The sequence below is a fragment of the Chenopodium quinoa genome, unplaced genomic scaffold (genome assembly GCF_001683475.1).
Source record: "Chenopodium quinoa cultivar QQ74 unplaced genomic scaffold, ASM168347v1, whole genome shotgun sequence".
NCBI lineage: Eukaryota > Viridiplantae > Streptophyta > Magnoliopsida > Caryophyllales > Amaranthaceae > Chenopodium > Chenopodium quinoa.
In genome coordinates, this window is record NW_018745003.1 from 1,947,879 (window position 1) to 1,974,080 (window position 26,202).

Sequence of the window (26,202 nt, forward strand, 5' to 3'; positions counted from 1 at the left end):
CAAGTGTCAGAGAATTATTTTTTTCATTTGCTGGGTTTTGTGAGATTCAGTTTTTGGTACTAAAACCCATAATCTTTCTTTCTGCTCTTTGATACTAAAAATTGTTACGACAAATATTGTTTGCAAAGTTGAATAATTGGTCTGTTCAGCTCATTTTTTTTGGTCATTAGTTTTATTTAGATGGCCGACTCATAAGATTGAACTAATAGCAGCAAGAATGCGTGGCATCCAAGGAGCGATTTCTATTGTAGAGTATGCCATATACAATTTTTAGCTCATTTGGAAGAGATCCAAATGATCAAAGCGCTTATGGGTGTACCGTGTGCATGGAAAAAGGTGAAGGCTACCAGTCACCTAGCACAATGAGCAGTATCTTTGGCAATAACACTTGCCTCCTTTGCTCAGGCCGGGAGCTAAATTTGCTCCGATTCTGTTCATGCTTTCCCACATGCTCCTCGATTGAGTTTTGGTATTCACCCCAGTCATCCATTGTTCGTTAAACTGATTCTCATAGCTTGCGAATTGTCGATGTTGCTCATATAACTTTTAAAGGGTGTCATCTAGTTAATCTACGTGCCTATGTTGGAAGCATCATGCTTTGTGCGCAATCAAGCAGTTAGTGAGACTTATTATTTGGGATAGAACCGATATAATTTAGATGACATAATAGAATAGCTTAGGTTAAAGCTTCTTTGGTATCTTTGGTATCTTTGGTGACTGATACTTCATGTTTTAACATAAGAAATTACAACCATTTTTTTTTATAAATTTGTCATCACACATACTATATAAATTTGAAGTATAACAACGGTTTATAATTTGATTGACATTCACACACTTCAAACATTACCAATATAGCATGCTCTTTGTGTTAAGCTTCTGCATTACATTATTTTTAACCATCATGATTACTGCATTTGATATGTTTGTATGATAATCTCGGTATAGCCTTCCGCCTTCGATAAGCAATGTAAACTTCTAATTACACTCTGCAAATCATTAGACAAAACAAAATTAATCACAGGATATGTGTATATTCCAAAAATTCAATACATATATAAATTGGTTAAGCTGATAGTGTATGTGTATGCTTACGGGTCGTATCGAACACGAACTTTGCCAGCTCTAAGATCAGCAATTGCATTGAAAGCCTCTTGAGAAAGGTTAAGATCACCAGCACAACTAGAGCATAAGTCAGTAACTTTGACAGTAACACTGCCTCGTTTGCAAGGGTGAGGAGCTAGATTTGCTCCTCCTATGCAAGTAACCTTGAAATACCTTCCACATGCTCCTCTATTGTTCCAATGAGCATTACTTACTCCTGTTATCCATGGTCCATTGTCCTGGCTTCCGTAGCATGCCGAGGCTGTTTGTACACATTTCAGAGACCATAAAAATATATTTAAGTTTCACGCTTGCATAGCTTCAATCATTAATATATTTTTAGTCATTGTAAGTAAATGTTACTTATTTATAAATATTGAGAGTTTGGGATGAGTCTATCCCACAGGACTACGTTTTTATGTATAAATTGCCAAAGAGGCAAATATAGTTGAACAATCAAATTAGATTACGTGAATAGTGTAAAAATTGAAACTTTGCAAGTAAAATATTACTCCATCTATTTCGTAATAATTGTAATAGTAGGTTTTGCACCAAGTTTTAGGAAATTTATAGGGTAGGTATCATAGGGTGAATTTAATAATATAAAGTGTAGTTAGCGGGGATATATTTAATTGTTATGAGCAGAGAGATAATAAAAAAAAAGTACTCCCTCCGTCCTCAAAAGTTCGACCCTTTTGGCCTAATTTTAGTCCTAAAATGTTTATCCCATTTCCATTTTAATACCCTCTAATTTGCAATAATATTTGTGCAAAATTAGCTTCCCCATGCAAATTTTGCCTTTTCTATATACTTTTATTACTTTCTCTCTCTACTTTTTGCAATTCCAATGTAAATTTCCCTTTTCAATTTACTTTTCTTAGCTTCCCCATACACTCTTATACTTCCAATAGCTTTCTTAATACCCGCGAAATCAACCCAGAAGAGTCATTCTTTCGGGGACGGAGGGAGTAGTACATATGGGGTTAGTAGGGGAGATAAATAATAAAATATTGATGACGTAAGTGGGGTTAGTGGGAGAGAGATAATAAAATAATAATGGATCCATGCCAAAATAAAAAGTGTTGCAATTATTATAAAACGAATGTAAAAGAAAAGTGTTGCGATTATTACGAAACAAAAGGAATAGAGGAATAGTAAAAATACTTACGAGTACGGTGAGTATGATAAACAGCAAACCCGGTATCAGCATTTGCAACATAGACGATAAGGCTAATCACTAAGCTCACGAATAAAACTGCCTTCATACTCAATTTCTCTCTTATGTTTGTTCGCTTAATTCTAATGCTTTACAATTTGCCAATGGTTCATCCTCTATTTATAGGCAATAGCAAAGTTTGTTTCTTTAGCAAGTCAATGCCCACTATATTACGACCCTCAATAAATTGGACACAATTTTCTCACAAATTAATTAATCATTGGAAAATAATAATGCCATATTGCCAAACATCCATTGCATAAATGAAATTGTTGGTCTTTTGGGTCCTTAATTTCCATTCACCTCCCTTAGTGTAATTGTGTTGTGGAAAAAGAAGCACTTATGTCACCAAAAGCATTTCAATATTTCTACTATGTGAATAGTAAACACATTCAACTTTGTCACATATATTACATCTTTTAAACCATTGTAATATTGACTTTTGAGAAGTTTTCATTTTCCTAAGAAATGCGAAAATCTATATGGTGATCGTCAATAATGGGGGATTCTGAAGGGGTTCGCAAAGAGAAATTTTAAGATATAACTCTGAAAGTCTAACTGGCTAATACAAGAGGGGGGGTGAATTGTATTTGAGGTGAAATCTAAAAACTTTTTGCGGAATTTAACTAAATGAAATAGTGACGAGAGAAGATATAGGCTTTTCTAAATTTCCACTAAGTAATCAAACTCTTTACAAGTGAAGATTCAAACCCGTTAACAAGTTCCACAAATTAGGAACTTGTTCCCAACTCTCACAGAAGACTTCAGCAACGAAGCTTCCTTGACCTCACTTTACAAACTCACAATCCCAACCCCTAAGTACTTGAATACAATCTGTGATTACAAATACCTATTGCACTCAAGAATATATGAAGGAAAATAACTCTCTTTATGTTATTAGATGGCTACTGGAATTTTTATGCTCAAGAGTTATGTTTTTCTGAGATAGTTTGCATGAGTATTTATAGAGAAGGCTTAGTCATTAACCTCCACCATAATCACGTCCACATGTCAACAACCCACTAACAACTTGTGGAGTTATCTTGACAGATTGTGATCATGAAGAGGTTTCCTAGCCTTATCTAATTAAACCACTATCCTAACAACTTGATAACCATTAGCCGTATAAAAGATTTTCTCACAGAAAAACCACTTGCTAACTTTATCAAATATTTTATTTAAAAGATTATCAAAAGTTTGTTTAAAAAGATTTTATTTGAAAAGATAAATTTATTATTTATTAAAACAACTAGATAATTATCTTCGATAATTATCTTTATTAAAACTTTTACAAATTATCTTTTCTTTAAGAAATTATCTTTTAAAACTAACTTTTATTCCAGTAGTCTTTAACATAAGTCATTGAGTTCCTTTCCGACTTTATATTATTGAGTGCTCACAATTAAAACTAGAACGTGAGATTTGCACGAGGCTTTTTAAAGAATGCTACTCCGCATCCAAGTTCCTACTCCGGAACGAACTTTGCTTGAACCCTTTATTCACCAAAGACTCAAAACATTCATTAGTCGAGTTTGTCAATTTGTCCATCAAAATCAAAAGGCTCAACAAATTCCCCCTTTTTGATGATGACAAACATTGACAAACTTAAGTAAATAAAATCATCCAGGCATGCAACAGAAATTTAAAGTAAGACATGAAAACAAAAAAAAACAGAGTAATTAAAGAACTTAAAAAAAAAAGCTAAAAAGTATTTATTTTAAAAAGACTGAGCAAAAGAGAAAAAATTAACAAAGGCTTTAAAATCTTAGAAAAAGTTTAAAAACTTAGATTACTAGGACTTTATTAACTTAGAAAAGTTTGTACCTTCGATGTGTGAGTTCCTTGGTAAACACTTTAGCCGCCATGAAGTTTGTCTTTTCCCCCTTTTGGCATTATCAAAAGATTGAAAAAAAACATTTTGCTATACTCCCACTAGACTACGTAGGGAATAGTGAGCTCAAATAATGCAAGGCAAAAATAAGTTAGGTACTAAATCATCAGCAACCTCACACAATCATATGAAAAATACGAGCCAAGTTCCGATTTAGGAAATAGAAGAGGAACATAGAGAATGTAGCAAAGGATAAAGGCGTACAAACCAAAGTTCAGAGAGATTAAACAAGACCAAAATAAAATTGTTCAACATATGAAATTAGAATAAGTGCAATCAAGGATTTAAAAGGCTGCATTGGTAGGATCAAGGGTTGGATTTGTGGGATCAATAGAGTCTTCCTCGACTTCCTCAAAGGCTACTCTGTTGATAGTTTCCAAGATCTCCTTGTTGCCTTCACTAAACTTGCCTTCAGCCTGTGCAAGCTTTGCCTCTACGCCTGCAAATCCGGTTGCTTGAGAATCTGCCAGAGCCTGCACCTGGCCTTTAAGAGAAAGCAGTTCCGAGGCCATTTCCTCCAGTTTCTTGCTCACCAGAGTAGTCAACTTCTCCATATCTGCTTGAACCTGTTGAAAATCATAAACAGACACACGAGTTCCAGAGAAAGCAGCAAAGCCAGTAGGCTGAAATGGAGGAGGAGAAGGTGAATGAGAAGGCTGCCTAGTAGGTGAGACAGGAATAGAAGAGGGTTCAGTGGAAGAGGGAACTTGGGTAGGTTTGAAGGTGGAATCAGATTTGTCTGAGGAGCTGATGGTTTCTACAGTCACAGGGTGTGTAGTAGAAAGGGCAGGCTTGACCACATTCCTCTTACTCCTTCTAAGGCCCCCTGTAAACACAGGAATGACAGGTGGTCCAGCTGTGCTCTCAGAGTCTGTGGTATGTTCCCTCTCACTTTGATCAGTTCCCTGCCCCTCATGTAAGTCAGATTGTCGAGCTTCCCCCTCAGAAACTTCCATATGTTCCCCCTCAGAATCTTCCTGTTTTTCTCCTTGCACATCTCCCTCAAGTATTTTTTCTTTGTTTTTTCTCTCCGTTAGAACTTTTTTTCTTCTTCCTTATCTCCCTCAGAATCACTGGAGGTGGTAGCACCCTCACTAGCCTCCTCACTACCCTGGTCACTGCTTGCATCACATTCTTCCTTAGCTTCTTTCCCTTTCCCTTTCTTTTTCTCCCCTCCTTTCCGAGGCACAAAACATACTTTGCCATTTGTAAGCCTAAGACTCAGTCTAAGTAATGATTGTTCAGAGAGGATATTATCGGGTTTGAGATATGTTGGGGATTCACATTCAACATCAATACCAAAAGATTTGAACAACACAGTAAGGAAAGAGCCATATGGAATTGTGGTCTTTTGAGCATAAAAATTCAAGTGTTCAATCATTAGAGCAGGGAAATTAATCTGTATTTTGCATGCAAGACAGAATATGAGGGAGGCATCCAAGAGTGATACGGTACTCCGTTTTTGTAAACGGGGTACTATACCCTTCCAGGTGAAGGTAAACAGTAGCTTATGAAGGGGTGTTAGGGCATGATGGTGAGTAGTTTTCACTTTCGGATTTCCTCCAATAAATTGAAGGATTTTGCATTCATCATTATGGCCAATGTTTACAGATTGTTTGTGCTTTAAATAAGAACAATAGCCTTTAACAGGAACTTGAAATAGATTTCCAAGATAATTGGCATCAAACGAAATTGGAATATCATTAACTACGGCCGAGCACACACCATTATCACATTGAAAGGTATTTTTGAACTCATAAATAAATTTAGGATAAACAGGGTAATGAGAACAATTCTGGAACAAGTGAGTCCATTTTTGATAATCAATTAAAGAAGTAAATTCAGTGAACTTACTCGCCACACACCAATCATAGTTGATGTGATATCCGAGAGTGTAATTCCATGATGGGAATTTGGTGGTTGCGCGCCGTTTCCTGTCGCCGCCCTTCACAGCCTTAGCCTTCCTCTTTGGCTGAGCAGATGGATGCACCACCGCAATTGGCACCGGTTGTGGAGACCCCGTGTTTGAGGAGGGTTTGAATGGTGGTGATCGGGTTTTTGGGGTGGTGTTTCGGTTGGTTTTCATGGTGTTGAAGGTAAAATGAAGGGAAGGAGAAGATGAATAGTGTGAATAGGAAGGAGAGAGAGTGAGGCCGGTTATGGGAGTGTATGGGGAATTTAATTGATTTGATAGGTGAAGGTGGAGTGAAAAGAAGAAAAAGAGTTTAATGGGGAGGAGTGAGAAAGAAAAGTGACGGTTTAAACTGTGAGGTAGTGGGGTAGTTTTAGAGGTAGTAGGATTTAATTTGGTGAAATAATTGCACTCATCTAATTCAATGTTGATAAAATAAAATCGTAAGTTAAGAAGTTGATATACATGCTTCTTATCTTACGTAGCAAATAAGATCTTTTTGTATTTTTGAATTCTATGAGGAATAGAAAAATTCATCATGAAAAAATAAGGAAGGAAAAAGATAAGAATAAAAAAAATAAGATAGGAATAAAAGATAAGAAAGAAAATAACAAGAAGAAAAAAAAAACAGATAAATAAAAAATGAAAAGGATAAATAAGAGCAAATTGATTGTAAATTATGATGATAATTTACGTGATCATGATACAGAGAGTAAAGAATGATGAAAAGGGAACTTGAAACAACATGGCTCAATATTTTTAACATATTAAGAGTATGTATACGTGACTTTTCAATACTTCACAAATCTTTCCCCTGGGTAATTTCAGCTGTGTTATGCACACAAGATTGAGCATAGCATCGTTAGTTACATCCGATTTTACCTTAGGGGTTCCAAACAAAAGTCACTTGAGCCGTAGCATCCCCAATTCCACACGCATCTTTTCAACCTTGTCTCTGCTTAAAGGCTTAGTTAATATATCAGCAATTTGTCATTCAGTAGAAATAAAATCTAGCCTAACTAAGCCCTTTTTCAAGAAAGTCATAAACATATCAAAAGTTTCATCTTTACTATGTAAGAATATGACCCATGTAAATCTAGAATAATCATCTACAAGAACTAAGACATATATTTTTCCACTTCTACTTTGAATTCTAACGGGGCCACACAAATCCATATGAATGAGTTCCAATGGTTTTGTGGTGCTTACCATTTTCTTTGATTTAAATGATGATCGAACATGCTTTCCTTTGATGCAAGCTTCACAAATTTTGTCATTTAGGAATTTGATAGAAGGTAATCCGATTACCAAGTCCTTTGACCTTAATTTGTCAAGCAATGAAAGACTAACATGTCCAAAACGTCTATGCCATAGAAGTGGATCATCCTCAATAACACTTAAACAGGATAGATTGTATTTTGGAACTTTGTTAAGATCCACGGTATACGTGTTCCCTTTACGAGTTCCTTCCAAAACGATTTTTCCAGTGTTATTGTTGATGATTTTGCAATTTTCAGAAGAAAAGCTTACAGAGTTTCCTTTATCACAAAGCTGAGATATACTGAGTAGATTATGCTTCAAACCCTCGACTAAAAATACATTGTCAATTGCATGGGAACTTGACCTTCCTACTTTGCCAACAGCAACAATGTTGCCTTTCTTATTGTCTCCAAAGGTCACTGTTCCCCCTGTATAGGCCGTCAGTGAGAGAAATCTGGATTCATCTCCTGTCATGTGCTTAGAACAACCGCTATCGAGGTACCACTGGTTGTTCCCCCTCACTGCGACCTGCAAAAGAAATTAAGGGTTAGTAGCAGGAACCCTTTCATTCATGGGTTCCTGTGTTGACACATTTAAATCAGATTTCTTCTGCCAAACATAGTTCACATTCTTATTGTACAGATTTGCTTTCTTAGTACATTCTTCACTGCGATGTTCCTTTTTACCACAAAAAGAACAAACGGTCTCACTAGGTAAGTTCACATATTTCTTTTTCTTTCCAGTGGACTTCTTCTTATGAACATAGCCTAGACCTTCTGTTCTTTTTGTCTGAGCTTCCTTTACCCACTTGGGAACACCCGTGCTTGCTGTATTTTTACTTTTTCTTGCAATTTCTAGGTCCTTTTCTAGTTTCTCATTTTTATCATTGGTTTCCTTTATCTCTTTCTTAACATGCTCTAGTTCATTATTAAACATGATTAAAGGAACTTCAGTAGACCTGCAAGAATCAATGTTAGTACACAACATTTTATATTGAGTCAATTCAATATTCAGCATGATATTCTCACTCTTGACTCTTTCAAGGGATTCTTTTAGCATAATATTTTTATCTAACAATTCAAAGAATCTGCCTTGAACATCATTTCTTAAGCTATTCAGATACTTAACATGATCTCTACAAATTCCAGTTGCCTTTTCGGCTTGCCTTAGTTTTGCACATAATTCTTTATATTCATCTAAGGTTTCTAACAATAAAGAGATTAATTTATCCTTTGAGAGAGATTTCAAATAATTAGGTTGAATGACTACCTCATCATCATGCTTTGCCATTAGACAGAGATTGGCTACTTCATCGTCTGTGTGTTCCTGTTCCTCTTCTTCGGAACTTGATTCTCCCCACGTGGAAATCATTGCTTTCCTGAAATTTGTTTTAGAAAAGTTAGGCTTGGAATTTCTGCTTTGATCAGCTTCTTTTCCCTTGCCTTTCTCAGATTCCCATAATGGACACTCTTTGATGAAGTGGTTGGTGCTTCCACATTTGTGACAAGAAGACTTGGCTTTGGGTTCCTGATTTCTTTTACTGTATCCTTTCTTCTTGTCTAAAAACTTGTTGTTACGGTAGAATTTTTTCAGCCTTCTCACCAACATTGCAGCTTCTTCTTCATCGATGTCAGACTTCTCTTCGGATTCTTCATTAGCTCTTAATGCTAGCCCTTGACTTTTGACAGTCTCCTGAGTCCGATTGTTCGACTGGATCTCGTGAGTAATGAGGGAACCCGCAAGATGTTCCAGATTGAACTTGGTGAAGTCTTTTGATTCCTGCACCGCTGCAACCTTTGCTCTCCATCTGTCATTGTCTGGAAGACTTCTTAAGACTTTTCTGACCTGCTCATCTATAGGAATTATCTTGCCAAGACACGTTAGTTCGTTAGTAATACCTTTAAATCGAGTAAACATGTCTTTAATGGATTCTTTGTTTCCCATTTCAAAGCGCTCATACTGAGACAAAAGAATGTCTATTTTGGAACGTTTAACATCTGACGTTCCTTCATGTGTAACTTCCAGAAGATCCCAAATTTCCTTTGCGGACTTGCACCCTTTGACACGAGTATGTTCATCGGGTCCAAGTCCCCAAATTAAAAACTTTTTGGCAGTAGCATTCATTTCAAGTTTTTCAAAATCAGTTTTTTCATACTCATCCATAGGTTTAGGGATTACCTCATTATTAGCATTCGTTTTCGTAATTTCGTAATCTCCTACTTGTATAATTCGCCATACCTGATAATTCTCTGCTTGGATAAAGATTTCCATCTTATCCTTCCAATAAGGATAAAATTTGCCGTTGAAGTATGGAGGCCTTTGAATGGATGTACTCCCGAATTCCTTTTCCTCTGTGTAAGCCATTTTCCAGGAACTTACTCAACAGGGTTGCCTGCGTGTTCTGAGTTCCTGCTCTGATACCAACTGAAAGTCTAACTGGCTAATACAAGAGGGGGGGTGAATTGTATTTGAGGTGAAATCTAAAAACTTTTTGCGGAATTTAACTAAATGAAATAGTGACGAGAGAAGATATAGGCTTTTCTAAATTTCCACTAAGTAATCAAACTCTTTACAAGTGAAGATTCAAACCCGTTAACAAGTTCCACAAATTAGGAACTTGTTCCCAACTCTCACAGAAGACTTCAGCAACGAAGCTTCCTTGACCTCACTTTACAAACTCACAATCCCAACCCCTAAGTACTTGAATACAATCTGTGATTACAAATACCTATTGCACTCAAGAATATATGAAGGAAAATAACTCTCTTTATGTTATTAGATGGCTACTGGAATTTTTATGCTCAAGAGTTATGTTTTTCTGAGATAGTTTGCATGAGTATTTATAGAGAAGGCTTAGTCATTAACCTCCACCATAATCACGTCCACATGTCAACAACCCACTAACAACTTGTGGAGTTATCTTGACAGATTGTGATCATGAAGAGGTTTCCTAGCCTTATCTAATTAAACCACTATCCTAACAACTTGATAACCATTAGCCGTATAAAAGATTTTCTCACAGAAAAACCACTTGCTAACTTTATCAAATATTTTATTTAAAAGATTATCAAAAGTTTGTTTAAAAAGATTTTATTTGAAAAGATAAATTTATTATTTATTAAAACAACTAGATAATTATCTTCGATAATTATCTTTATTAAAACTTTTACAAATTATCTTTTCTTTAAGAAATTATCTTTTAAAACTAACTTTTATTCCAGTAGTCTTTAACATAAGTCATTGAGTTCCTTTCCGACTTTATATTATTGAGTGCTCACAATTAAAACTAGAACGTGAGATTTGCACGAGGCTTTTTAAAGAATGCTACTCCGCATCCAAGTTCCTACTCCGGAACGAACTTTGCTTGAACCCTTTATTCACCAAAGACTCAAAACATTCATTAGTCGAGTTTGTCAATTTGTCCATCAAAATCAAAAGGCTCAACAAACTCTTATGTAAGAAATAGAAGTGTCTAATTTGAAGTTTGCAAATGGGAGTGACTTCTGAAATAAGAGATGACTTCTCTTATCAAGAGCTAGTGATGTGTCACCCTAAAATTCATATGGACTTTACATGTGTTTATTTGCTTTAAAAAAAAAAAAAAAAGATTAAGAGACATGGCTCAATAGATAGTGCATTTATTTGATTATGGCCATGTTTGGTAAGGGTAAATTTAAGTTTCTCTTTAAGATAAATTTGTGAATATATCTTCTCTAACAACCAATTTATTTTATTTTTTTAAATGATAAAAGTAAAATAATAAAGTGGCACAGAATTCAATGCATAAAGTTGTGAGAGGAGATAAACTAGAATGTTAATATCTGAGATTAACTAGGGCCCCCTCGTTTGGTAAATGACTTTTTGATTAGCTTTTGGCTTTTGACTTTTTTTTGTGGTCTAACAACCAAAAAAAGTGTTTGATAATTGGCTTTTCATTCAGCGAAAAAGCTGGATTTTAAGCCAAAATGAAAAAGATGCTTTGAGTAGCTTTTTTTGTTGGCTTGTTGGCCCACAAATTATCTAATAAACAGCCAACAACCAACAACTAAATTTACCAAACACTTTTATAAACAGCTAGTTTAAACATCCAATTTCAAAAGCTATTATAAACGGCCAAACATTACAGCTGGTCAAACAAGCCAAGTGAACCAGCCAACCGCCAACCGCCAATCGCCATTTGCCAAACAAGGCCTATATGAATTACTAGCCAATCAATTGGTCATTTGGTCGTTTCGCTTGCATTGCAAAATTATTTACCTAACATGTTTATTATTTCGTATTTGCTTTCTTACATAAAGGAAATACAGATTACCTCTTACACACTATCAGGATAAAAAAAAACTGAACAAGTATCATCTTAAGCCATGATCATACCGAACCTTTTAAATCTGACCCATGATCATGCTGAGCCTTTCCAACCTGGCCCATGATCAACTCTATAAACAAGATGAACTTATCTTAAACAAAATTAAAAAGGCGATTCGTTCTTGATTTAGAAGATGCAAGAAATGTTAGCCACAATTCTATCCCCAAAACCAAAATATGTTAGCCACAAGAAATAGGCGCCGTGGGGCCAACAATATTAACGGCCGATAACGCAAAACAAAACCAAGCCAAACCCAACGATGTCGTTTTATTTGCAACAAAGATTAGATTTTCAGATGATGATTTTTTGACATTTTATTGATTTATGCTCAAACTTCATACTTTCTCAGTCTCCTCTTTGTTCTGCATTTTTTTTTCCTGGAAAAATGCATTTACTTCATGCACCCATTCCTCCTAATCTTTCTTTTCAACCCTCCAAAAATCTTCAGCACAAAAATGGTAATTGTTTAAATCCCACTTCAATTTTCAGTCTTAATTTTATTTCTGCTAAAATAGTTGTTAACTTTTTTATGATTTTTTGCAGGATTAGTATTTAATGGTTTAATTCAACAGCAAAGGCAGATAAAACCTACATGGGTTTTGCATAATCAAGTTAATTTTAGTTCTATTACAGCTAAAGCTTCTTCTGTTGAAGGTATATATGATTTGTTTAGTATTCGATTAATTTCTTGAAATTTGAGAGGTAATATCGAATAAATCATAAGAGTGTTATTGAATTGAGAAATTGGACATTTCGTAGAATTTTAGATGGTTTCAAAGCAATGGAGGGAGTACGGGAGTGATAATTTAAGTTCGTACTTCCTCCATTCCGATATAAGTGTCTTTTAAGATTATGCACATATATTAAGGCGATACTAGCTGTTATATTGGCATTGCAAAAATAAGTTGACAAATAATACTAAAGTAATAGTGCATTAATATTGTTGGTGGCGGATTAGTTAAGTGGTCAAATAATATGGAATAGAGGGACTAATATATACGATGATACAAACTAACCTTTTATTTAAGTACGTGTTAAGTATGGAACGCTTTAGTTTGGTGAAACCTTGTTGATACTTGATAAGTTGATATGCTATGATGTTTGGTTTCTTCCTTTGTATTACACTTGAAAATTGAAATAGGAAAAATATATATATATAAAATACATTTACATGTACAACAAAGGAATCCATCATTGTCCATGAGTCCTGACTTTGGCGTTCATAACGGAATTTCACTTACTTTAAGAATTTTCTTTTTTGGCGCTCTTATCCTAGTGCAAACATCATGGATAGAATGTGTATTGAACATAAATGGACAATCCTTTTTGAGGTTGACATAGAGGCCTTAAATTCAGCTCACAATTTGAAGATTATGAGTTCAACTCCTACACTATCAAAGGGATAAGCCCAAGCTCTAAGAGCTTATGTTCAAGTAATACTTGTTATAGGGGACCGCACGACATTGATATGGTCTATTAGCCTAAGAGGTTGCTTCAAAAGTTAAAACTTAAAAGTATAATTTTTAGGGAGCAGGTCCTACGGAAAAGCAACGGGTGAATAATTAATTTCTCATCCCTAGTGTGCTGCTTCGGAAAGTTGTGTGGGGATGAATGAGTTTGGAGGTAGTGCTTGTATCTTGGTGATATCCTTTGACATAAAATATATTGGTATTTTTTAAAGAATTATTTTTTGCAGGTGTCGTAGTTTATGTAGCAGATGGATTGCATAGTTCTAATAATTTAAAGAGGTATTGGCATAGGGAATGGGTTATTAGAATTTAGAATGTTGGTGGAGTTTAGTGATAGAGGTGCCTGGAACGACAACCTCTGGGATGCCATATGGAGGAAGCTTTGGCTAGGGGTGGCAATTCGGGTTAGCAGGTCGGGTTCGGGTCAATTTCAGGTTGTGCTTAAAAACTATCAATAATAGTGTAAAACTTAATATTATTACGAAATATGAAATTTGGGTCAAATTGGGTCGAATTTGGGTCGTTCGGGTCAGGTTCGGGTCAGGTTAGGGATTGCCAGCTCTAGCTTTGGCATGGTAATGACATGGTTTGATCTAGAGATCGTAGAAATTTTAATTCTCCCTTGTGTATTGGCTATTTCTTTCAGGTTGTAGGTGTTATATGGTGTTTCTTGGCTTGACTTATGGCTATTATGGGGATTGAAGGCTTTTTTCACTAGTTGCCATGTTCTTGGATTTGCCCCGCATACTTTTCAATGAATTGATAGTTTCTTTTGGGTTATTAGGTGTATTGAGTCTCGGCTTCTAGCCTTCTAGGTGTTGTGACATTTTCAGCATCAATTTCTACGGTTGTATTGATTGTGGGTTGTCTTACATGTGTCATTAAGTTTTGTTTCCTATGGATGTATGAGGCTTGTTGTCCTCATGGTGTCTTTGAACACTGGCTAGTTTGGGTGTTTAAGGATTTTTACACTATTTTTCTTGCTATATGATATTTGACATTTGATCTCTGGTTCAATATATGATCAAATGGATATCAGTTATTAATAGACAAAGGTATCCTGTTAGTGAACTGCCTTGCAGCAGCTAAGCTAACTTGCAGTATAATTTCAATTCCCATTTTCAACTCTGAATTAATAGAATGTTCTTTAATTGTCGAGATCAAAAACGTGTGCCTAATACCTCTCTGTCTAGTCACTCATATAGTCATGTATGTCAACATGTCTTTATTTTTTGACACTCAGTGGGCGCTTCAACATCTTCAATTAAAGAAGCTGAGAGTGATGTCCTCAAAGCATTGTCTCAAATCATAGATCCAGACTTTGGAACCGACATTGTTTCTTGTGGCTTTGTGAAGGATTTACAAATTGATGAAACTTCAAGAGAGGTCATCTAAATAATATTGTGCTCTTGTATCTTTGTAATTTATCATTATTCCCTGAGCTGTGAACCTCTGATTTCAGGTGTCATTTCGCTTGGAGCTTACAACCCCAGCCTGTCCAGTCAAGGACATGGTAAATTAATTCCAAGTTACAAATTTGATTGTTGCTGATGTATGTTCTGGTGTCATTTTTTTTCCTTGGAGCATTTTTGTAGATGTTTGATATGTCATGTAGAACTATCATAATTTATTGCCTTAATTCTATACAGTATACACTGTCCTCTGACCGACTCTATACCGCCTATTTCCTTGTAATGTGTATTAGGGCTTCAATCATTATGCATTAATATGGGGTATATAATTGTTGTGTTTTTGCAGTTTGAGCAGAAAGCAAATGAGGTGGTGGCAGCACTTCCTTGGGTTAGAAAAGTGAATGTCACGATGTCTGCCCAACCTGCTAAACCAGTTTTTGGGGGAGATCTTCCAAAGGGCCTGCAGACAATTTCAAACATTGTGGCTGTTTCTAGCTGTAAAGTAAGAGCCTCGTGTTCCTGTCAACTAATGTCTGTCGTGGATTCTTAGACTAGAAAATGTTGTTCACGGAAAGTTGGATCAAGTTATATATTGTTTAACAGCTATCTTGGCTATTAATTTGGGTTGCTGTGAAACACATTTTGTTCAACAAATTATGATGGCTACTATTATATCAAAATTTGTTTTATTTCCTGGGATTTAATTATTCAACATCGTTCTCTTTTCTTGCAATATACAGGGAGGTGTAGGAAAATCGACTGTTGCTGTTAATCTAGCTTATACTCTTGCTGGTATGGGTGCTAGAGTTGGTATTTTCGATGCTGATGTCTATGGTCCCAGTTTGCCAACAATGGTTTCACCAGATAGCAGGCTACTAGAAATGGTGATAGCATTGCCTTTAAACTCATTTTAAGCTGTCTTATTTGAATTGCTTGTTTATGTTATTTGATTGTCCAGATTGCAGAGACGAAAACCATCATCCCAACTGAATACTTGGGTGTCAAACTGGTATCATTTGGATTTGCTGGGCAAGGTCGTGCAATTATGCGGGGCCCAATGGTTTCTGGAGTTATTAATCAACTGCTTACAACAACTGAATGGTATAGTTTTCCCATAAGTATCTAAATATGTTGCTGACAATTAACCAGCTGCTTGCAACAACTGAATCGTATAGTCTTCTCATAAGTATCTATCTAATTTGCTGAACTATATTATAGACAATGGCTCTTTACTATCGTTAGTTGTAAAATTAAGTATATGACAAGTTTCATATTTTGCAGGGGGGAACTTGACTACCTTGTGATTGACATGCCACCGGGGACTGGTGACATTCAGCTAACTTTGTGTCAGGTTCTTGTTGCCTGTGCTTATTCTAGGTTTAAAAGAAACAGTGGAGAAAAATTGGAAATATAGTTCTTCTCTCTTGCAATTGCTGAATTTTGTAGATTTTTGTCAGGTTGTTCCATTAACAGCAGCAGTTATCGTTACAACTCCTCAAAAGCTGGCATTTATTGATGTTGCTAAAGGAGTTCGCATGTTCTCAAAGCTCAAGGTTTGATCTTCAGTGCAGAAACCAATTGTTCAGTTATTTAGCTTCTGCTTTTCTGTTTACAACCTGTGATAGGAAAAATAATTGAACTTTTCGCAAATAACTATAGTGTTTAGTGACTCATTGCATGATATGTCCAGGTACCATGCGTTGCTGTTGTGGAGAATATGTGTCACTTTGATGCTGATGGAAAGCGCTTCTATCCTTTTGGCAGAGGTTCAGGTTCTCAGGCATGCAGCTGATCTCCAGACTTTATTGATTTCAATGGTTGATCATTAAGCTTCCTTAAATGCTGCCTCGATCCTTCAGCATGTCTGAAGAGGAGCTAACACAATCATTGTGGCTATTGTCCTTTCAGGTTGTTCAGCAGTTTGGAATCCCGCATCTATTCGAACTTCCAATCAAGCCAGCTGTATGTGCTCTGTTTGTTTATAAAACCATTTACATCATAAAAATGCCATACATATTCATTTATGAACCAGAAAATCCTGATATCTGCTTTGTGAGTCAATTACTGCCATAGATATCTTACGGACTTGGATCATATTTCGGGTCTAAGTTAAATCAGCTTCTTGTGAAAATTAGTCAAAATTAGGTTTTTTTTTTTTTTTTTTTTTTTTTTTTTAAAAAAGTCGAGTTGATATTTGTTCGGGTCAAATATATTCATGTACACTTTCAGTTTAAGTCAGGTGCAGTCAGTATTTCTTGGTATAAACATTATCCTAACTACATATTTACAATTTACCTCTGCAGTTGTCTGCTTCTGGAGATAGTGGACAACCAGAAGTTGTAGCTGATCCTCTGGGAGAGGTTGCAAAGACGTTTCAAGACCTTGGAGTTTGTGTTGTACAGCAATGTGCCAAGATTCGCCAACAAGGTTTGTATACCATTGGGTTACAGCATTATAAAAGATCCTTGTATTGTTGAATCAACATGATTTATAATTAAGCTACTTCAAATTGTTTTGTATATTTCCAGTATCAACTGCTGTCAGCTATGACAAATCAATGAAAGCAATAAGGGTGAAGGTACCTGATTCAGAAGAAGAGTTCCTTCTACATCCAGCAACTGTGAGACGGAATGATCGGTCAGCGCAGAGTGTGGTAAGCCAAGATAAACTATGTCCTACCCTTTTGAACAACTGAGTGACATCATTTACCCATGGTTCAAATAATTCTGCATCTAACAGAAGGGTGAAATGATGAAGTTGTGTATCTTGTTGTGTGAGCCATTTTAATGAAAGTTTTTATAACAAAAGAAATTCTCAGTCAAATGATCAAGTATAATTTGATAAAATGGTTGTGTTTCCTTTAACAGGATGAATGGACTGGGGAGCAAATGTTGCAGTATTCTGATATTTCTGAAGATATTGAGCCAGAAGAAATCCGACCTATGGGTAATTATGCTGTGCAAATAACATGGCCAGATGGATTTAACCAGGTAATTTTGCTTCATCCTTTCACATATTAATTTGTTACTGTTATTGAGCTTGGATCCCACAAAATTACTCGTCTGACCACTGACGACTCACAGCGTTGAAGCTTGTCTAAAAGCTTAGCTCATTTGGTCTTTTTTTGTTATTAACTTTGGAAATAATGAAACAAACTTCGATGATTTTTTCTACACTGAAGCACAAGCTATAATCTTTTAATTGACTGTTCTCATGGCGCAGATTGCACCATATGATCAACTTCAGACCATGGAGCGATTAGTTGATATTCCTCAGCCAACACCCGCCTAAGGAGACAAGGTTGAAATATTATTTAGTCAGCCTATCAAAAACAACACTTTGAACGGATTTGCTTAAAATTTTCTCCTCCTTTCTGCTTACTGGCAGACTACTAGGAGATGTGCAAATGAATCAGGCATATTCCAGCACAAGTGTACGAGAGGTTGTTTATTTGAGAAAAGAATTATGTGCAGTTCCTAATTCATACAGCCATTTGAAGACCGAATTCCTGGGGTATTGTAATATTGTGCAACTCTTCCCAATACGGAACACTGCGGGGGATATTCAGGATCTCTTTGATAGAAATATATATTTATTCCAGAGGGCTATAGATGGAGATTGTTCACAGAATAGTGATTGAGTTTCTTGATGAAGTTAAGATTAGCAACATGAGATAGTCTTGTAATAGCTAGAATTTAATGTACATATGAGCATTCAAAAATCATTAAAATCATTTTGTATACTTTGAGTATTCAAGTCACAAGTCATCTCTGGTTTATTCTTTCTCCGCAAAGTACCCTAAGCCCTGACAGTCATAATGCCGAAAGGATGCAGACCAAAAGATGATTTTGGGACAGTGATCAAATATCAGACGGATTTTCCCAACAATAAATAATTTTAGATGAACAAAAACTGTCTGTTGGATGTAATGAATTATATACTAGTGTAATGTACAAATCAGAATTTCAGAAATTCGTTGATGTCCTACTTGTGTTTTCACAGCATTCTCTTCATGCAATCAACTTATACTTTAAAGGTCATCCCACATTCCAGTAATGTAATGCAAGGATGTTAACTTCAAGCAAACTTCTTATACCAGCTTGCATAGTTGCATCTCTTATTATTCTGTCTCTGATTCTAGAATCTTTTCATGCGACTTTGTGCCACCATCCTTTTGTGCTCACTAAATCACTTCGAATTATTCTCTGATTCCAGCTGATGATACAAAGACACCTGCATATTTAAAAAAATAAAAAAAAATTGAGTGAATTTAGAAGGAACGGTTCTGGAACTGCCAACTCAACAATTTGCAAGATATTAGGATTACGCATACATAAGTTTGGATTAACTTAATTTTAACAGCTCAAACCAGAACACCAAAGTAAAGTAAGTCGGTGAATTTACCTCCATAATGGAACAAGCTGCAAAGAAGATTCCTCCAAGCTTTGAACAGAATGCATTAGTCGAAGTTTGGCAACTATTATGATCTGATCTCATACTCTGCTGTATGAGATGACACCACAAATGGCATGCACATAGCTGAGTATCTTGACAAAAGCCACAAATGGCTTTCTCATTGAGGCATAGCAGCATATCTGCTACGAGGCTAGGCTTAGCAGCTATAAATCCTTACACACTGCATGCCATCAATTTCCCAGAATGAGCATCGGCATTGGATAGTTTCCAACTGGGTTTCCTAAATGATTGCAACTACCTAGCTTCATTCAAACTCTTGCTCTATGTCCCTAGCTTTCCCGATACAAACCCCGACTCCTATCCAAGAATCCTTGTTTCATCATTTCAGCACAGTCTCCTAATCTCTACTAGTGGATGCTTCTCAAGGAGCTCAGATCCACAGTAGGCCTCCCTAAGGACAACTGTTTGTGTATCACTTTTCTTAGAAATATAAAAGATGCTAGGATGGCGTTCAAACACCTTAGTGAACTTTTGGGGTAAGCGCAATGGACTTCGAAGATTGCTCACATTTTTACGTTCAGTTTGTTTTAAGATTGTGAGGTGTAGAAGCTCATGAAACACCCCAACTATCCGTTTCTCAGATATATCTGTACGGGGATCCAAGTGAGAAGGATCACTGTAAGGTGAAGTATAAGGAAGTCCCTGCCACTCTTCTAACCATTCCATACACTTCCTTTTCAATCCATAACCTCGAGGGAATCCAATAGGAAAGGCTAGACAATCAGAAGATGCACCCTCATTGTTTTTCTGCAAATGAGAAAGTGCAAGGTGACTATCCCATGACAACAGCTTCAATCCAACACGATCATCTTTAAGGTTGACAAAAGAGAAAAGTTCAGGAAAGCGGGGAATCAATGACTGATGGTAATCATGTGGCAAACCAAGATCCCATTTTAACTGGTTAATTGTCTGTAAAGGAAGAGTAATATCCTTAACAAGCATCAACAGCTTTTGAAGCCGAATCACTGTATCCATCTGATTCCGCTGAAGTATTCTAAGTTCTTCCTGATGCAGACTCAATGCTTCAGGGGTCAAGCTAAATAAGGGGACAGGCGTGCCCCCACTATCGAGAAAAGAAGACTCATGAAAGATACTTGGGTATCTCCTTACAAAGCTAGATAGCTTAAGTTCATCAGGAATCCCAAGCTGTCTACTCTGGCGCCTAAGACGGTATATTGGAACACAGTCCTCGGAATCAGAGAAGATGATGGAGACAAGGGTGCAAGCCGCCTTGAGGTCCCTCTGACCCGCCACGGCTTCATCAAGGGTCTTATCTTTAACCCATTTCAGCTTAATGTTTACAAGAGTAAGTTTCTGCGAGTAATCATACCCCTTCTGACTCCTGCAGCATTGCCCAAACCCTCTAACCAGCCACCAAATCATCCTTCATGGATGACAATGAAAGGATATATTACTCATTGTCCAAATTTCTTTACAAGAAACATATTATGTTGTGTACAATGTTTATGAGACAGTTTTGTAAATTAAAGTTGCAACATTGAATTCTCAAAGAGGCAATATATCAAACACCTGGTGTGCACATTCATAAACAATTTCATTCAGCTTAAACAAACCCCAATAATATTTCAATCAAAGAACAACAACCTAACAACATCAATCAACAATTACATAAACCCAAATAAAATCCCACAAATTATAACAATTGAAAGCATCAATTTTTAACAAAATACAAGCAACCCACTTTGATAAAATGAAGTAATTATTTAAACAATGATAAAATCTTGACAGAAATGTGAAAATTCAGAAAAACTCCAACTAATCCACAGGCAATTCTGATACAAAGAAACAGAAACAGAACCAACCTGTTGGAAGTGTGTAATGCAAACGAATTCGAAATCAAGCCTTAGACGAAGAACGCAAGCCTATACTGCTGTGTCTAGCCGCTACGCCTGCCTGCTGCTCGCTGTTTTTCGCGGCTGCTCGCTAGCATGCGGGCTTCCCTTCCAATCGGGTACGGAGTCGGGTGCTCAAAATCAGAATACAGGTGAGTTTTGGGATGAATTTGGGCTATGACAAATTGATAAGGGCTCAATAATAAGGCTCATACATGCCATTTTGACCTAGTTCATTTGGTTGTTTGGTTCCATTGGCCTCTTTGGTAATCTAAAATCCAAACGAGCCTCATACATCCGTTTTATATTATTTGCAACAATGAAATAATTATATGCGAAGTATGATTTATTTGTCCATAAAATAAACCTGATTTGATAGAATAAATACATCACCTTATAATTTTATTGTAAAATTGATTGAAATATAAAGGTGATCATGGACTAGAATTTTGGCAAAAAAAAACAGGGTTTGGTTGTGCAAACGAGATAGAACACATAGTATGCGAGCGTGATTTAATTCTTACCATTTATACATTTACACATATTTGTTGTCACACATTTACATTCTTGAGTGTGTTAGACAAACTATTACTCGTAGATATATCATGACAAGGAGGGAATATTTTTCGCAATACATGTGTGTTTTGGTACTCGTACACTATTCGACATATACCATGGTACATTGGTACGCATACACTATTTGGACTCCAAGAACCCCTAGAGAGATGTTTAAAAGCTAGGAAGACATCCCTACAATTTTTTTAAAGTAGCTATAAGATTTTTGACTGACTTTTGAATGAGATGTTTCAATTTAATGACTTAAGTTTTGTGATCATCACTTTTTGCATTTGACCTGAAATTCCAATATAAAGTGGATGGGGCTAGTATCTTTGCATGTCATTCTAGACTTCTAGTACTCAGTAATAGGCAAGTAATAAGTAAGAGATTTGTACCTCTTTAGTTCTTTTTTTTTTTTACCCTTACCATAAATTTATAGACTTTAGAAAATTATTTTGATTATATGCTCCTACAATTGCTAGAAAAAGGTTTATTGTTTTGAGCTATGAACTTTACAATGGACATTATGTCAATCTGGTTTACGTATTGTAACGATTAAGGGTGAAGCCAAAATTATAGAATTAGGTGTGCTCCCTTTGTTTATAAAAGTTATAATGTTTTGAATGAGCATGTTTGTCATCAATATTCAATACAAATCTTCAACCATTAATATATGATTATGTTTGATTTTTCTCATATATAGCGAATAATATACTTTGTACATAAAATATTCACCCATTTATCTGTAAGTGTAATATTCTAAACATATTGGAAAAAATTATTAAGAGACGAAGGGAGTAATCAATAATTGACGTTACATTTATATTTGAGATGTATGAACATACATGACACCTGAAATGTCACCATGCATTATGATATGCATTAAAGTTGGAAAGATGAAAGATGTTTGAAATATAATCAAAGAGAGAGACAAAGTTGGATAAGTCATTAAAAACCCTAGCTAATTAATAACAATTGTACATCTACTTAGTTAAAAGGGCACATCAAACATTTACTGAGATTTTGAGTTTAGAAAGTAGAAACCGGCCTTTAAATGAACACACCTAACAAACTGTACACATAAATTGAAGCTCGATCAAAAGGGTATTGCTTTCTTCCACTATTTTGCCGTGTGGATTTTTGCCTTCTTTTTTTTTAGGCTATCAATTTATTTTACATGCTTTCTTCTATCCCAAGTATTTAATTTCCTTCGAACCAACTTTTTGGACCTTTTAATTTTCATGAATATCAGAATTATCTTTGATGTAATTAGTGGTGGAGAGGTAGAGTTTTAATCATGAGGGTTCAAGTAGTCCATATTAATTATCTAAAGTTGTTGATAGAATCTTAGCATATGGGAGTATTACACATGTACCTACGTGCTCAAATTTTACATATGTTATGCAATTAGATAAATAAAAAAAAATAAGATATAAGTTTTTCCTAATCTTACGTCAAAGGGTTCATTTAAGGTCTTTATTTTCCACATATATAAATTACATTGTATTATATAGTTAGTTCGGAATATGGTAGATATACAGTCAAATTTCAATAAGAGGAAATCTATGTATATGATTAGGTGTCTATTTAAATTAGGAGGTTACTTCGTCGAGTCAATTTGAATCGTTCGAATTGAGTTTAGTTGATTCATATACAAGTTAGGCTTTTATAAGCTCAGTTGGAGCTTGGAGTGGTATACGATGTGTAGGTCTGGTGAGAAGTGAAGATATACTAGGTCGTTAAATAGATTTATCATCAATTTGTAAATGCAATCATACTTCAATTTTAAGCATGTTAGCAAGCTTAGCTAGGTTCATGCATCATTTGACTTTTAAATAAACTTAGTGTTATATTATGTCATGTTATTTTATGGCATCACTTTCATGGTCTGATTTTTAAATATCGATCTTTTAGTCACTATCTCAAAGAAAGTTGATTATTGTTTTCCAAATGTATTTGGCTACTAACTACTACTCTTTTAAAAAATTAAATTTCTTTTAATGCATGGCTGGTCATCACATCATCCTAGCAAGGTTAATTTTTTGCATTAGATTTAATTTCCACATATATGTGTGATCTACTTTTATTGATTAAAGAGGATGTGACATGCTTATTGTTTCGGTTGAAAACAATGGGACCTTGCCGAAGGTCCGCTGAGATGGAGAAGACTGGATTCGGTCCAAGCTGTGTTGGGCCGAAGGTTTCCTGCACAGTGAACACACGTAAACTAGCCTCGGGGGTGTTTCCGAGGAAGGCCCCTCCGATGCTAAAGTCAGTACAATGTGTAAAAGGAAGACACTATGCAAGAGAGTTTGTAGCTTGAGGCTTTTGTGGAATATTTCTGAATGCAAGAATGAGCATATGAATTGGAATATGAATGTATGTCAATATGATGGCTTTTATACCTCATCATACATGGAGAGGTTGGGCTTTAGCCCAAATTGGCTTACTTTGTGGGCTGACCTTTGACTTTTGAGCAATTGGAGAGTTGAACCTTGACCTTGGGCTTTTAATTGGATCATTTAGTGCTCAGGCCCAATTTTGACTAAATTGGACCCAAACAACTTGCCCCCCAGACCCGATTTGGAAGGATGACGGGTCGGGTTTGATTTAACTCAGAAAAGGAGGGAAGTAAATGATTTAATTGATCCAAAAATTTGAATTTAAACCGTAATTAATGAGATAACAACGGTTAATGATTTGCGGAAGTTGGACGGATAATGGGCAGTTTAATCACAAGACATGTGTTTAATGGTTACTTAGTGGGTATTTAAGAGAAATTAAAGCACAGACTCTTCGTATCCCGTACCTGGAGATATAAACAGAGGCGCGTCATTCTCCTCACTTATTCACCAACACAAACCCAGAATTCTTCGAGAGAGAAACCAAGAACCCGCATCAAAACTTCGCAAATTCCCCGAGCATTGAGCTTAGAAACTGAGACTTGCCACTACGAACTCGTAAATCGGCAACTTTCGCTTCAGATTAAGGTAAATTCCTTTGATTTCAGTTTATTTTTCTTCGAATTCGAACTCCTTCCCCTTTTCTTTCGACTTTTCTCTTCGAAATAATCCATGGCAAGAGGAGTTAGAGGTAGAGCCCGTGCTCCAAGAAGAGCAAGGCCGATTCCCGATCCTAGGAATAGGATTGGGACCTGGAATGGTCAAAGGCCGGAGTCTGACCCTGCTGAAGGGATTAGGGCGACTCCCCTTTCCTCGGCTCCTCCTCAAAGAACGGATGAGCCGAGTGCTTCTGGACGGGACGATGAAATTCCCGCTGTCCTTTGGGATATCCTCCCTGGGTTTTCAGAGTGGGAGAATGCCGAAGTCGCTTCGGCCATGATAAAGAACCGCCCCTACTCATGGTGGGTAGAGAACGCCGATCAATATCGATTTGCTGAGCAAATTGAGTTGCACTACGGCATTTTTGAAGCTGATGGATATTGGTGCCGAATGCCCTCAGCATCCGATAGAATCCATCGTCCACCCCCGGGGTATGTGGGGGTGTACACGAGACAGCTTCAGTATGGGCTGAGGTTCCCTTTGGACGTTTTCGTCCGAGACTTGCTGATCCATTACAACATTTCCCTATGTCAGCTAACCCCCACCAGCATCCGAAGGGTGATGACATACTTATGGGTCTGCAAGTTCTTCAAATACGTGCCGAACCTGCACTGCTTCAGAAAGCTCCATCGGTTAGTGCCAAATATTCAGAGTGGGCACGGAAGCCATGGTTCTGGGTGGTATCGGATTGAGTCCCGGCCCCAATACTTGACCATGTGGCCAAATGACTCTTCAGACAAGGACTGGAGAGGTCAATGGATTTGGGTTAGGGCACCCACAGATCCGGGCCACCCTTGCGTCTTCAGCGCTCCCCGGTACTTAGCTGAGCCTGATCCCGAAATGGGAAGTCTAGGTCCCCCCGCAGATAACGGGGCGGATCCGAACCTGGATCAGCAACATATCTTCGGCAAGCTGCCGAACCCGGGGGGGAGTGGTCGAATGCAGCATATCCCGGAGACTTGGCTCCCCGATACGCATTACGTTTTCCAAGAGAATATGCTAGCAGCTGTTGGCCTCAGCCGAAAGTTTAAGGATGGTAAGCTTCTTCGGCTGGGGCCGAGGCTTTTAACTACCTCTTTTTCTTCTCTCGCTTTGCTTTTTTATGCTGTGCCAACATATCTGAGCTAAACTTTTTCCCTTTCCCTTTTTTCAGAGCGGGACGAGACCAACGTTGGTATTAACTACGCTCGTTTTGGTGTTAACCGAGAGCGAGTTGTAACTGAACGGGCCCCGTCTATCACTGAGCCGAGGCATAGGGAAGTTCATCTGGATTCTTCCCACTTCCAAATTGAGGCTGTTGCTCTGTATCAGAGGCAGAAGCCTTGGTGGAAGAAGAGAGACCCTTGGTTTCAGCTGCTGAACGAAGAAGCTGAAGCTGCCCGCACAGCCGAAGAGGTTGCACGGGTACTTGAGGCTTGCGAAGGAGGAGAAGGGTCCTCCAGAGCTGCTGAGGCCGAAGCTGCAGCTAGAGCAGCTAAAGAAGACGAGGCTTTGCTGAAAACCTCGGTGAGCTTCAGACAACTTTTTTTTCTTTTCATTTTTTTTTTTTTTTTTTTTTTTTTTTTTTTTTTTTTTTAATTACTCACACTCTTCTTCCCCCCTGTCTGTTACAGTCTGAAGAGA

At 36.8% G+C, this 26,202-nt stretch overlaps 3 protein-coding genes across 4 annotated transcripts; 1 reads left to right on the forward strand and 2 right to left on the reverse strand.

The window, feature by feature from the left end:
- Positions 1 to 789: 789 nt before the first annotated feature.
- LOC110707633 (EG45-like domain containing protein) lies at positions 790 to 2,409 on the reverse strand. Its single transcript, XM_021885659.1, has 3 exons — positions 2,273 to 2,409; positions 1,096 to 1,366; positions 790 to 989 (listed from the first exon to the last, which is right to left on the reverse strand). Exons 1-3 carry the CDS (start codon positions 2,367 to 2,369, stop codon positions 983 to 985), a joined length of 375 nt encoding a protein of 124 aa, XP_021741351.1. The 5' UTR covers positions 2,370 to 2,409; the 3' UTR covers positions 790 to 982.
- Positions 2,410 to 12,010: 9,601 nt separating this feature from the next.
- On the forward strand, positions 12,011 to 18,408 carry LOC110707823 (fe-S cluster assembly factor HCF101, chloroplastic-like). 2 transcript variants are annotated; one of them, XM_021885873.1, is made up of 16 exons: positions 12,011 to 12,207; positions 12,293 to 12,403; positions 14,462 to 14,604; positions 14,681 to 14,731; positions 14,977 to 15,132; positions 15,371 to 15,514; positions 15,589 to 15,731; positions 15,912 to 15,981; positions 16,088 to 16,183; positions 16,321 to 16,410; positions 16,539 to 16,592; positions 16,934 to 17,057; positions 17,159 to 17,283; positions 17,498 to 17,620; positions 17,853 to 17,930; positions 18,018 to 18,408. In XM_021885873.1, the coding sequence occupies exons 1-15, from the start codon at positions 12,135 to 12,137 to the stop codon at positions 17,919 to 17,921; spliced, it is 1,572 nt and encodes a 523-aa protein (XP_021741565.1). In that variant the 5' UTR covers positions 12,011 to 12,134; the 3' UTR covers positions 17,922 to 17,930; positions 18,018 to 18,408. The 2 variants fall into 2 exon arrangements, with proteins under 2 accessions (XP_021741565.1, XP_021741564.1); XM_021885872.1 differs by having other exon boundaries at positions 17,853 to 18,408.
- A 117-nt stretch (positions 18,409 to 18,525) lies between these two features.
- LOC110707824 (protein ROOT PRIMORDIUM DEFECTIVE 1-like) lies at positions 18,526 to 21,386 on the reverse strand. The gene is made up of 3 exons (XM_021885874.1): positions 20,930 to 21,386; positions 19,035 to 20,636; positions 18,526 to 18,863 (listed from the first exon to the last, which is right to left on the reverse strand). Exon 2 carries the CDS (start codon positions 20,487 to 20,489, stop codon positions 19,431 to 19,433), a length of 1,059 nt encoding a protein of 352 aa, XP_021741566.1. The 5' UTR covers positions 20,490 to 20,636; positions 20,930 to 21,386; the 3' UTR covers positions 18,526 to 18,863; positions 19,035 to 19,430.
- Positions 21,387 to 26,202: the final 4,816 nt, after the last annotated feature.